The following is a 12,161-nucleotide window of genomic DNA, read 5'->3' as shown; positions in this document are numbered from 1 at the left end:
TTCTACACTACATTGTGACTCTCCATGGACACTCTATCTGCCAGTTAAAGACTATAATATTGTTTAATTTTCTTCATACATATCACGCTACGGGGGCGTACTATAAATCTATCCCACAGCGGGGTCCGGGGCAGGGGATGGAAATACTAACCCCGAGTAAGATGATACTGCCTGCCCTAAGTGAATTCGACACTGATGATTCCCACCAACTCCCAGTTACTACTCAACCTCTGCAATCTCCCCCATTAACCCCGGATAGTCCACAAATCTTGTCTTACTGGGAGGAACTTAATGCTCTGTGTGGCACGAAGTTTATTCCAGTTGTAACCCCTTCCCTTGCAAAATGCTCCAGTACCGACACCCCCGTTGACAGACTGCCGGAACAATCGCTATCATCTAAAGGGGCCAACATCCAAGCTACTGTACTGCCCCAGAGGCCAAGCGCTGAAAGGAAGCCTGACGGGGTTAATGACTATGAAAATCAACCTAAAGTACAAAATCTGTGTGCTGGTCCCTCATCGCCCGCAATTAACTCTGTCTTATCCAAGGGGAACGCTGAAAGTCTGGTTGACCAAGCATCATCATCCCAGTTGCCACTACTGTTTCAGTTTGAGCAAATGTTAAGAACTATAATAGCTCCCTTGGTAGAAAAAATTAATAACCTGGGGGATAGGTTGACAACCATAGAGAGAATCATTAAAGTTAACTCTTCACCTTCTATACAGACGGTAAAATCCAATTGTTCCAACCCACCCACCGCACCCGAAGTGCCTGTGCCTATGCCAGCTAATACCAGAAAAATTGACCCAGCAGATGGTCAAACTCCAAACTTAAAACCACCAACCAAATCTGTGTTAACCAACCACACTTTTGCCAGAGCGGAACGAAATAGAGTAGCATGTATACACTTACCTCCGGAAGCAGCCCCCTTTGTGCTTGTTCTCTCAGGAATACCTGCACCTACTTTTGGGAAACCCGAGAGACATCATGACCTTTTAAATAAGGTCATATTTTGGCTAAACAAAAATAGACCCCTGTTACCCAAACAAGATGGCGGAATCCAGTGTGTTAGAAGGGTGGGTTGGTTAGGGTCACTACCTAAAGACATCCCTGGGGACTTAATTCTAGTTAAATTCAGAAATCGGAATATTGTCCCCTATCTACGTTCCTCCCAGCCCCAAGAAGGAGATGGCCCCATTTCCATTTGGGACTTGCACGATTTTTACCCATGTACCCCACATATCCCCCTACCAAGATCAAAGGCAGTACACAAATATTTGATGGGAAGGGGACCCCGTGCTTTTACTGATAGAAGCTCTCCTGCGTTCAATAGATTTGATTTACAGTACATAAATTATAATTTCTGAAGTCTCCACTATATAGGGACAAGCTTACGTATCAACTCGGATTATAAATTCTAATTTTTTGTACAGCGTGATATAACTAAGGAATGTTTTAACAGGTTGGGCACACGTCCTTTTACAACTTGTAGATATATTACTGTATGTATGTTTCCCTGTTTTTGTTCTAAAATTGTCTTTTTTATCTGTATGCTTTTATGATTTTTAAATCAAAATCGAATAAAGCTAAGTGACTGACTGAGTGCTGCTTTACCGAGGAGTGTCAGCGGTAACAACTCCCAGTGTTTCACATCGTTCCACAGTCGGTCTCAGTTTTTTTTCAAAGAACTCCGTTTGATTGTCAGTAATATATATACCAAGATATTTAAAAGAGGCCGTGGCCCTAATAAGCGGGCAGTCCCTGTCCAGCATGAGCGCCGGGCCCTTCAGTACATATAAGACTGATTTTGACCAATTTAGCGTGTATCCCGACGTTCTCCCGTAGGCGTCGCATATCGCCAGGAGTGCCGGTATAATCCTTTCTGGATCCGTCAGGTACACCAACATATCGTCTGCGTATAGTGACACACGATCCTCCCATCCCTCTCTCCAGCTAATGCCTTTCAACAAAGTTGGACTTCTAATCAGTGCCGCCAGTGGTTCTAATACCAGGGCAAACAGCAGTGGCGAGATAGGACATCCCTGTCGGGTCCCCCGCCCCAGTTGGATTGTACGTGAGATGTGACCATTGGCTACAACATGAGCAACTGGATTGGCATACAGAAGGCGTATCCAAGCTATAAACTTAGAGCCGAAGCTCATGTTGGCCAGCACTGCAAATAGATGTCCCCATTCCACCATGTCGAACGCCATTCTTGTGTCCAAAGAAAGGATTACAGCTTGTTCTAACAGCAACGGAGCTCTTGCTAAGACCCCATGTACTCGTCTTAGATTGAAAGCGGTGCTCCTGTGTGGCATAAAACCTGATTGATCAGGGTGGATCAATAGCGGGAGATGTGCCATCAAACTAGTGGCTAACAGCTTCGCGATAATCTTTGCTTCTGCATTAATAAGTGAGATAGGGCGGTATGACGCGCAGTCTGTCGGTGGCTTACCAGGTTTCGGTATCGCCACTAAGGCAGCTGTCCGTTGATCCCGCGGGAGTTGCGCCTTCTTGAGACTCTCCGTGTACATAGCCAGCAATGGTGGGCTGAGTGTATCTGACATGAGTTTAAACCACTCTATGGGGATCCCGCTGGGGCCCAGGGCTTTCCCGGATTGTATCGCCTGTAACGCTAGTTGTATTTCCTCGACAGTGAGGTCAGCTTCCAACTCTTGGACTGCCGCCTGTGGAAGCGTCCTGGTCACTATGTGTTTAAGGGATTCCAGGGCTGCGCTTTCCGTGATTTCTCGGTCAGGGGTATACACCTTCTCAAAGTTATCTGCTAGTATGTTCACAATCTCCTCAGGGTGTGCCTGGAGTTGTCCCTCAGTAGTGTGTAGTTGCTGTATGCCTCTGTTGCTCCCCCCCTTTTTTTCTAACCAGGCTAACATCCTTCCGGCTTTGTCTCCCACGTCATAAACAATGTGGGTCGTGACCGAGATACTGTCAATCACTTGCAGTAGGATGTGTTCCCTATATCGCTGCTGGTGTAACTGTAAAATGTGCGCTGTGTCCACCGTGGGGTCCACCATATGGGCCACATTCGCCGTATGCAGGGACAACTCCAGCTCTGATAGTTCCCTCCGCTGTGCCCTTTTGTGTCCCGTAATGGAGGCCATTGCTTGTCCTCGAAGGACTGTTTTGTACGCTTCCCAAAGAATCAAGGGAGAGGTCACTGACGCTTCATTTTCGTTGAAGTAGAATTTGGTCGCTTTCTTAAGATCTTTCTTGATTTTGGGGACTTTCAGGAAAGTAGGGTAGATGGGGTATATTCTCCTCCTAGGCTTCTCCCGGCTGTGGAGGGTCAGTACCACCGGAGAATGGTCTGATATGCCCCATGGGAGTATTTCTATGGTGTCTACGTCATGCATCCCATTTCCCAACATAAGGAAGTAGTCTATGCGGGATAGACTATTGTGTACTGTCGAGTGGTAGGTATACTGTGTCGTAGTGGGGTGCTTGTGTCTCCAAATAGCTGCAAGGCCCAATGCTGTTAAGAAACCCTGGAAGCCTGAGTGACCAGACGCGTGTGCCTGCACCGGGAATTTATCTAATACTGGGTCCGCCACTGAGTTGAAATCTCCCCCTATGACGATGTCTCCCACCGGGAGATCCAGTAGGAACTCTCCCAGTGCTGGCAGGGCCACTGTTTGAAGTGCCGGAGGTACATAGACTGACACTACATTTAAAAGCCAGCCTTCCCACTGCCCATGTATCGCTGCAAAGCGTCCTTGGTCATCTATTTTGTGCTGTAAGAGAATGAACGGAGAGGCCTTCTTCAGCAGGATACCCGTCCCCCTAGAGCCAGAGGTAAATTCAGAGTGCGCCACCATTTTGTAGCCCCGGCGGTTCAGCGCCTGACAAGCCTCCCCGTGGGGTGTGTTTCCTGCAATAGAACTAGTGCCGGGCCCTGCCGCTTGAGAGCCTGCATTACCAGCACACTCTTGATTTTGTCACCCAGGCCGCACACATTCCATTTCAACAGTTTTAGGGGTGGAACCGTGGTTCATCACATCAAGCCATCAAGTGCGATAGATTGCGAGTCCCTCTCATCAGTACAATACATCTGCTGCCCTGTCTAGTGGTGTGTGTGAGTGTCTCGTCGTATCTTGCCATAACGTGTGGAACATGAACAATAACAGTTGAATTTCCCCTCCCTTCGCGCCTCCCTGCCTCCCTGCTCCACGGACAAAAAAAACGCCCGCCTCCCCAACTTAGCAGAGTGCTTTACCCCTTCCCAACTCAGTGTACTTGCTTGCGGGGGTAAGGAGTTCCGTGATGGCAGCGGCCCCATCTGCCCTCCTTAGCTTCTCCCTGCTTAGAACCAGAGGGCAGCACGCCCAGCATGGTAGACGTTTGCAGCCTTAATCGTCGTAGCCAGTCCCTCAGGATTCCGGTTGCTGTTCGTCGCCATCCAGTCCTGCCTCTGAGTGTTCCGGATCTTCCCTGTCCGACGTTTGTGAGCCCGTAAGGAGCTCGCTCCTTTGGTTCCGCTGTTTTCTGTCAGTGCGGAGAGGCACTCCCACCTGTCCCCAACCATCCAGCCATTCCTGCGCTGCTTCAGGCGTGTCAAAAAACCATGTTTTGTGGTTAGCTACTACTCTTAGCCTCGCGGGGAAGAGCATTGTGTAAGGCAGTTCCTTTGCCCGCAGGGCCTTCTATACCTCTGTGAAAGTTTTTCGACGTCGGCCACCTCTGCTGTGTAGTCCGGAAAGAAGGCAATCGTCGAGTTCAGTATCTTGATTGGCGGCGAAGTCCACGCTGCCTGGAGTATGACATCCCTGTCCCGGAAATTGAACAGTCTGGCCAGCACCGGTCGTGGCGCAGCACCCGGCCTCGGTGCACCGCCAGGCACCCTATGCGCCCTCTCCACAGAGAGAAAATGTGCCAGACCTTTGGGTTGCAGTTTGGTCTTGATTAGGTCTTCAACATACAGGTCCATGGCTGGTTTGCCTTCCGACTCCGGCACTCCTAAAATCCGCACATTGTAGCGCCTTGAGCGCCCTTCCTGATCGTCTAGCTTTTCCTGGAGCTGCTTGTTTACGGCTTCCATACGTTCCATTGCCAGCTGCAATTCCGAGGTGTCCTCTACCAGGGATTTAGTGACTACCTCCACCTGCGCCACTCGTTCTGTCATTTTTTGAAAATCTGCTCGTAGTAAATTAACATCAGTGGAGATGAATCCCACCGTCGTTTGGACATTGGACAGCATCTTCATTATGTCCTCTAACGTCTCCTTTTTGGCCCCATCACCCTCCGGGCCTTTTCCTGTAGAGGTGCGGCCCTCCGTTTGCGACGTAGTATGCTTGTCATAAGCGTACTTGTCCAGCTTTGCCTGCGTCGCAGTATTTCTCGACCCTCTGCCTGCCATGGCTTCTTCCGCCTCTGTGTCGCAAGGCGTTCCCGTTCCCTCACCAGCACGCGTCGTAGTGTAGGGAGCCTTCTGTCTAGAGATGTTACGGGTGACGCTGCTGTGGGGTATCTGAAACTAGTCAACTGGTATGGTCTTATAGTACTTGACGGTACCGCTTCCTGGGGCGTCCGGGACAATCAATTATTGGCACCGGTCGGTTTGTCAGCACTGACGCGCCGAAAGTGGTCTTTCCCTGTGTGCCGCTTATCTGCTGTTGAATGCAATATGTCCAATGCACAGTGTGTGAATCACAGGCCTCACCTCGCGCTGGGCCTCCCTCACTGCCTCAAACCCTTCCACGGAAGGTCACACTGTCACCTGTGCGCCGGAGTCTTCCCGCAGGTCACCTCTTATCTGGTCATGAGACAGTACCGCAAAACAGGCGTCTCGTATTCCCTTGTGGCTTGAGTGCCAGATAGGGGCCTGTCCGACTAGCTCCGATTGCTGTATGCGCATATGCCCCCTCACCAGCTCTTTTCTGCGGGACCCACGCTCTTACCGGGTCTCCCGTGTTCGTCTGTGGCAATGTAGCGCTCCGATGCCGGCAATCGCCCCAGGTGGGTGGGGAAGACAAAAGGAGTGAGTGCGGCAGCGGTCCCACTGCCCTGGCCTAGGCGTCACGTATGCTCCCGCTAGGCTGTCCGGCGGTGTTGCCTCCGACGTCGGGCCGCGTCTTTTGCCCCCTGCCTCACACTGTAATCGCAGCGCCGGTCAGCTGCTCCGTTTCTTTCCTTTGCGGTCCCGCCACCGGCCGCGTCTTCAGTTCCGCTTTGCCGCAGGTTCCGCGTTCTTGATGGAGACCCTCCTCAGCGGCCACTTCCGGTCCACGCTCCCGGTCAGGCCCCACTTCCGCCCGGGCAGGTGTAGACGTGAGTCCGGTGCTGCTTCACCGCAGATAGGCCTTCACCGGTCGCTTCGCTCTTTGTCCGGTTCCAGGTGTTGGACTGGCCTCAGAGTTGTTCCGGGCGGTGCCTCTCGGTCTCCACACTCGGGATCTGCTGTTGGGGGAATAATTCGAACGTATAATTGTCTGGATTTATGCGACAGAGCCGCCTAGCCTATCGCGCTCCTCTTCTATGCAGCCACCATGTTCGGCCGCTAGCCACCCCCCCCCCCCCCCCCCCCCTTAATGATTTTTACTGTCAATTACCAAGGTTGGTTTTGTATTTTAACTTGACCAAATCAAAACAGTAATAATATGACGTGTTTTTGCCATAATGTTGAGATATGTATGTGTTGGGCTAGCACCGTGGTTCCCAAACTGTGCGCCACGGCACCCTGGTGCGCCGTTATGAGCTGCCAGGGGCGCCGCGGCACGATGTGGGAAATTTCAGCAGCAGCGCTAGAAACGTAGAAATGCCACCTGCATAATCGTGATAAATCCGCTGCTTTAAATTAATATTGGGACCACGTTATTCACTTTTCAATGTTCCAGATGCATGGCGGTTTCATTTTAGGAGTGAAATAATTATTAGTGCTGCTTTAAATTCAGCTGCTGTGCTTTCCTGTTCAAATATTTGCCCCCACTGCACAGTTCGTGATGGCGCTAAACAAGGCAACATTCAAACTACAATGCTCGGACACAATTGTACATAATTTTGAAGAATGTTGGTGAAAGTCATTCAGGGCCAGCCCACAACCACAAGCATTTGCGAGAGTTTAACTGCACGAAGAGAGCAGGCATGGACAGAAGGGGCACGAATGGAGCAGGCATGGACACAAGGAGCAGGCTGAGAGCAGAAAGGAAACAGGCATACATAGAAAGGGCAGTCAGAAAACATGGGGGAGAAGGCATGGACAGAAGGGGCAGTCGGAGGTCACAGAGGAAGCAGGCATGAACACAAGGGGAAAACAGAGGACACAAAGGAAACAGTCATGGAAAGAAGGGGTAGTCTGAGGGCACAAAGAGAACAGGCATGGAGATAATGGAGAGTTAGAGGGCACAAAGGGAACAGGCATGGAGGATAGGGGCAGTCATAGGGCACAAAGAGAGAAGGCATGGACAGAGAAGGTAGTCTGAGAACACGAAGGGGGCTGGGATGGACAGAAGGGGACGTCTGAAAGCACAGTGGGAGCAGGCATTGCCAGATTGGTCAATCAGGGGGGCACAAATGGAGCAGTGATGGACACAAGGATCAGACTGAGTCCACAAAGAGAGCAGGCATGAATAGAAGGGGGAGTCAGAAGGCACGTATGAGATGGCATGGACACAAGGGGTAGTCGGAGGTCACAAAGAAAGCAGGCATGAACAGAAGGGGCAGTCTGAAGGTGCGAGGGCAGGCATGGACAGAGGGGGCAGTCAGAGTGCATAGGGGCAGGTATGGACAGAAGGGGTAGTCAGAGGTTATGGGGGCAGGCACGGACAGAAGGGTAGTCTGAGGACACAAAGGGAGCAGCATGGATAGAAGACAGACAGAGGACACAAAGGGAGCAGGCATGGAAAGAAGTGACAGTCTCAAGACACGAAAGGGACAGACATGGGTAGAGGGGGCAGGAGAGGTCACGAAGGGAGCAAGCATGGGCAGAACGGGCACTCCTAGTGCAGGGCCAGCCACAAGGCATAAAACAAGAGACAGGGGAGACATCTGCAGGCAGGGGGAAAGGATTAAGGGGGTTCTGGCAGGCATCGGGAGAGGGTTGACAGGTGGGTATTAAATTAATTTCGGCGTGCGTGTTTGCCTGTTGGGTGCATTTTTCCTCCAGTATGCAATAACACCGAGTGGCTCCGTCTTAACTTGGTGGTATTTAATTAACTATAGATTAACCAAGAGTTCTACTAGGTTTGGTCTAGAATAGATTAGAAAAATGACGATAGCCCTGTCTGTAAATGCACATTTGAAGATGTTTTTCAAACAAAATACACTTTTTTTAAAGTTCATTGTAAATACATATTCCATATATTCAATAGGGAATATGCATTTACAATGAAATTTAAAAAATTGTATTTTTTTAAAAACCATCTTCAAATGTGCGTTTACAGACAGGGCCATGATCATTTTTCTTATCTATTCTATACCAAACCCAGTAGAATTCTCGTCTGGGCACTGAAAGAGGAATACTTTCAAATATTACTGAAACATCAGTATGGTCACTGGCTTTAATGCAGCCTCCCACGCCTGAGTTCACGCCACAATTACATTCTCGATGCGAGAAAACGTATCTGCACATAAAACAAAAGTTTGTTTTTCTCCTTTTACAACTGTTATCTTTTTATTTTGTTACAAATATGATTAAATACCTTCATCCCAATTTATTTAAGGAAGACAACAGAAAGTACTCCCAAGGTCGGGCTTACATGCCCACCCGCCCACCGGTAAAAAAAATGCGGAGAGCCACGGCCAACTGCCAATTAGGTCAAGGGAGGCACGGGTCAAAAAAGTTTGGGAACCACTGGGCTAGCACTAAAGGGGAGTCATTCAATCAACTTGTCAACTGTAGTATAGCTCTCAATTATGGAGGGGGAAATCGTATTTTCATGAGTACTGGATTTCAGAGCCATCCATAGACCAAGGGCGTTGGGAACCTTGTGAGTAAAAATATGCCTAGCAGGGGAGTTCATGTGGCGTCATTGTGATTATTAAGTATATCTGATAATACTGTGAAGCCATGCTGATATTAGGAGTATAGAGTGGATGTCGTTCTGTCACAATTCGATCCAAGAGATCGCATTATTCAAGCCATTTTAGTTTGTCGGGAGACGAAACGCCCAACGTTGTTCCCTTCTGAAGAGCGTAGTTGGTTTCATCTGTGGTTGGCTTCAAAAACAGTCCAGCCCAGCCCAGATCCTCTGGTGAGTGCCTCAAGTCTTTGAAGTTATTACACATCTTGGTTGCATTACGTCCACATATTATGATCTGTACATGGACAAAGAGACCTCACACCAATTGCAACAATAAGAGCTGCATTTACCTGATCACATGCTCTTGAAACTCTACTAAATAGGAATGATGACCACACCTGTCAAGATCAGGATGGGAGAACACAAAAGCACACATGATGTGAACAGAGCGACATCCACTCTTTACCCAGAACATCAGCTTGGCATCACAGTATTAGCAGATATACTTAATAATCACAATGAAGCTAGGCTTGTATCTGAGGTTTTCATTGCCACTAAGTGAAAGGTCCGTTCCTCTCATAAGGATAAAAGTAAATGCATAGTCTCACAAGTTTCCCAACTCCCTTGGTTTATGGATGGCTCAGAAATGCAGTGCCCATGAACAGACTAGTCTCTCCTATGAATTTAGAGCTATGGCACAATTGCCAAGTTGATTACATGATTCCCTGTGGGTGCTAGTACAACTCAAACATATCTCCCTGTTGAGGTGAGCGAGAGGAGCAGATGGGACAAATAGGTTTTTTCATGGGATGGGACCCTTGGTGTTAGTGTGACTACAGGGCCTTCCCTCTGCCGCCCCCTGACAAGTAACTCTTGTCGAAGATTAGAGACAATCACCCAAGGAATAGCAAGTAGTATCTTTTTATCACTAAAAATCTACACTGGCAGATTTTTATCATGCCGGGGCATACACTCTGGCTGTGCATGTTCACGTGTAGAAATATCACAAGGTGATGCTACTGGGGGATCCCTCCTCTAGTAACGCCCTGACGAATACCACAGACCCATATGGGCCAATAAAGTAGGGTGGAAACAGGTTGGCACTTGGAGCTTAGGGTCATAGGACCACAACATCCTGATTGCCCCTCTCCTTTTCTGTTTTTACTATCCCCGTTCAACCCACTAATAAAAGGATACCGGGGCAGAACTAGGGAGATTTATATTAATGCTAAAAAATCCCCCTAAAAATAGTAAGGCTACCAGTTTTCAAAGTGCTCACTGGAATATGGTTGAGCCCACCCTGACCTTTAGGAGTCAGGGTGAACCCGATGATGAAGCATGCAACTATTAGAGTAGGTGAGGGTTATACATAAAAAAAGAGGCCTGATCCTCTTCCTGCCTCTTTTAGGAGGTAACAAATCAGTTACTTACTATCTATCTCTTTCAAGCATTTTACATTTCAAGTGAGTGGATTCCCGCTTTGCGTATTTGATCGTTCTTTAGCTAACCACAGTTCCTGAGCTTCTGTCCTCTCTTTTTTGTGAACTTGTGTGGAAAGCAGCGCTCAAGTTTTGGCTACTAAAGGAGATCGTTTTTAAAGAGATTGTAGCCTATGTGCTTACTGACATTAATTGTCATTTTTGAAGCAGCATATTTGTTACTGTCCTGATGCTTAAATAAGAGTACAATGTACAAATAAAATACTGTTCAGCACTCACAATAATCAGTCTCAAAATACGTAACAATAATCTGAGCACATCACATATCAGATAATATTTAGCAATGCCCATCAAAAGCTAAGACATAGTCCAAAATGTGATTCATAATCTAATTTTTATTTTCGCATTCTTCTTATAAAATTGAAATTCAGTTGTAATCAAAGGCAAAGCGTTTCGTCCATTTTGGAACTACTTCAGGATTTATAAATGGTAGTCTGTCATTGTAGTCATGCTAACATGTTCATCCTACCACACATGTATACATATATTTAGTAGCTTTTCACTACCTCATAGGTGTATATCATGATATATGGGTATAGAAAAGACATCCTCATGCCTCAGCTGGGAACAAAAGATAATAGCCCATTCAATTCTAATTTGATCCATCAGTGCGCATTTCGTCTGTTCTGTCAGATGGCAAGATGAGCAGCGTGCTCTCTACCGAGAGCAAACAAATATTTTATTAGATCCTAGAATAAGGGATTATATGGTGGCTGATCTTTCATATCCTTACACCTTTTCCATTTTTTGTGATTACTTATTTTGCTCTGACATAAGCGGATCGTTTTGGGTGTGATCTTTCTTCTTGTGCTGCCTCAGTCACCGAGTGTAATGTTTAATTGATATGCCAATTCTCTGTATTTCTCAGGTGCCAAAACTGGTGGAAGGTCTGACGGGTCACAAATGCTTCCAGGTGGCAGCAGCAAAGGATCATACAGTGGTTTTAACAGAAGATGGACTAGTTTACTCTTTTGGTATAAATACATTCCATCAACTCGGTATTCTTCCACCACCATCCAACTGCAGTGTGCCCAAACAGGTAAAAGTAATGTTTGACCAGTATATAGCATGGTACACTATTTTAGAGTAGAATTATAAGTTACAATAATCCTGTTTGTTCTTGAGAAATGTATTATTAATTTAGTGCATGGAATGCCACGTGAAGGACTGAGGACCTTTCTTTCGAATCAAGACAGCTACAACTAATTAAGCAATATATTCTAGGTAGGGAAAAAAATAAAAGGGGCTAAATACATCTCAGTTAAAAAAATACACCTATATCCCAATACTTTTATTGAGTATTCTAGAGCTGTGCCAATAAGATGCCAGGTAACGCGCAAACTGAAACTAAGCAATAGGCTCAGGTAACTATAACTGCTGAATTTCAACGGTTTTGTACCAGTGAAATCTGAGTGTAACTACAACGTCTCTGTAACCTTTGTTTTTTTCAGTGAATTTCTAAGGTTTTTTCATTTCTATTTAATAATGAAAAATTTCCTAGCTATCGTAAATGAAAGTTTCAATTCTATTAAGGACCTGGAGGCGAGCATTTGGCTTTTCTTTCTTCACTTTATCCATTCCAGCAGCCATCAAAAGTTTATAACGTAATCAAAGACTACATTTCCCATGATGCTACTGGAAGTGGAAAGAAAAAAGAGTCCTACGATAGCGTTAAATCCTAAAGCAG

At 47.1% G+C, this 12,161-nt stretch overlaps 1 protein-coding gene across 1 annotated transcript in view; it reads left to right on the top strand.

Moving 5' to 3' along the window:
* IBTK (inhibitor of Bruton tyrosine kinase) overlaps nucleotides 1–12,161 on the top strand; it is a 732,550-nt gene that overhangs the window by 181,561 nt on the left and 538,828 nt on the right. The window contains exon 8 of the mRNA XM_086926550.1: nucleotides 11,343–11,513. Within this exon, the coding sequence (XP_086782676.1) occupies nucleotides 11,343–11,513 (171 nt within the window). The remainder of the gene's footprint in view (nucleotides 1–11,342; nucleotides 11,514–12,161) is intronic.

Source organism: Lissotriton vulgaris, chromosome 6 (genome assembly GCF_964263255.1).
Source record: "Lissotriton vulgaris chromosome 6, aLisVul1.2, whole genome shotgun sequence".
Taxonomy (NCBI): Eukaryota; Metazoa; Chordata; class Amphibia; order Caudata; family Salamandridae; genus Lissotriton; species Lissotriton vulgaris.
The sequence above is the reverse complement of the archived record's forward strand: the minus strand, read 5'-3'. Positions and strand labels throughout refer to the sequence as shown.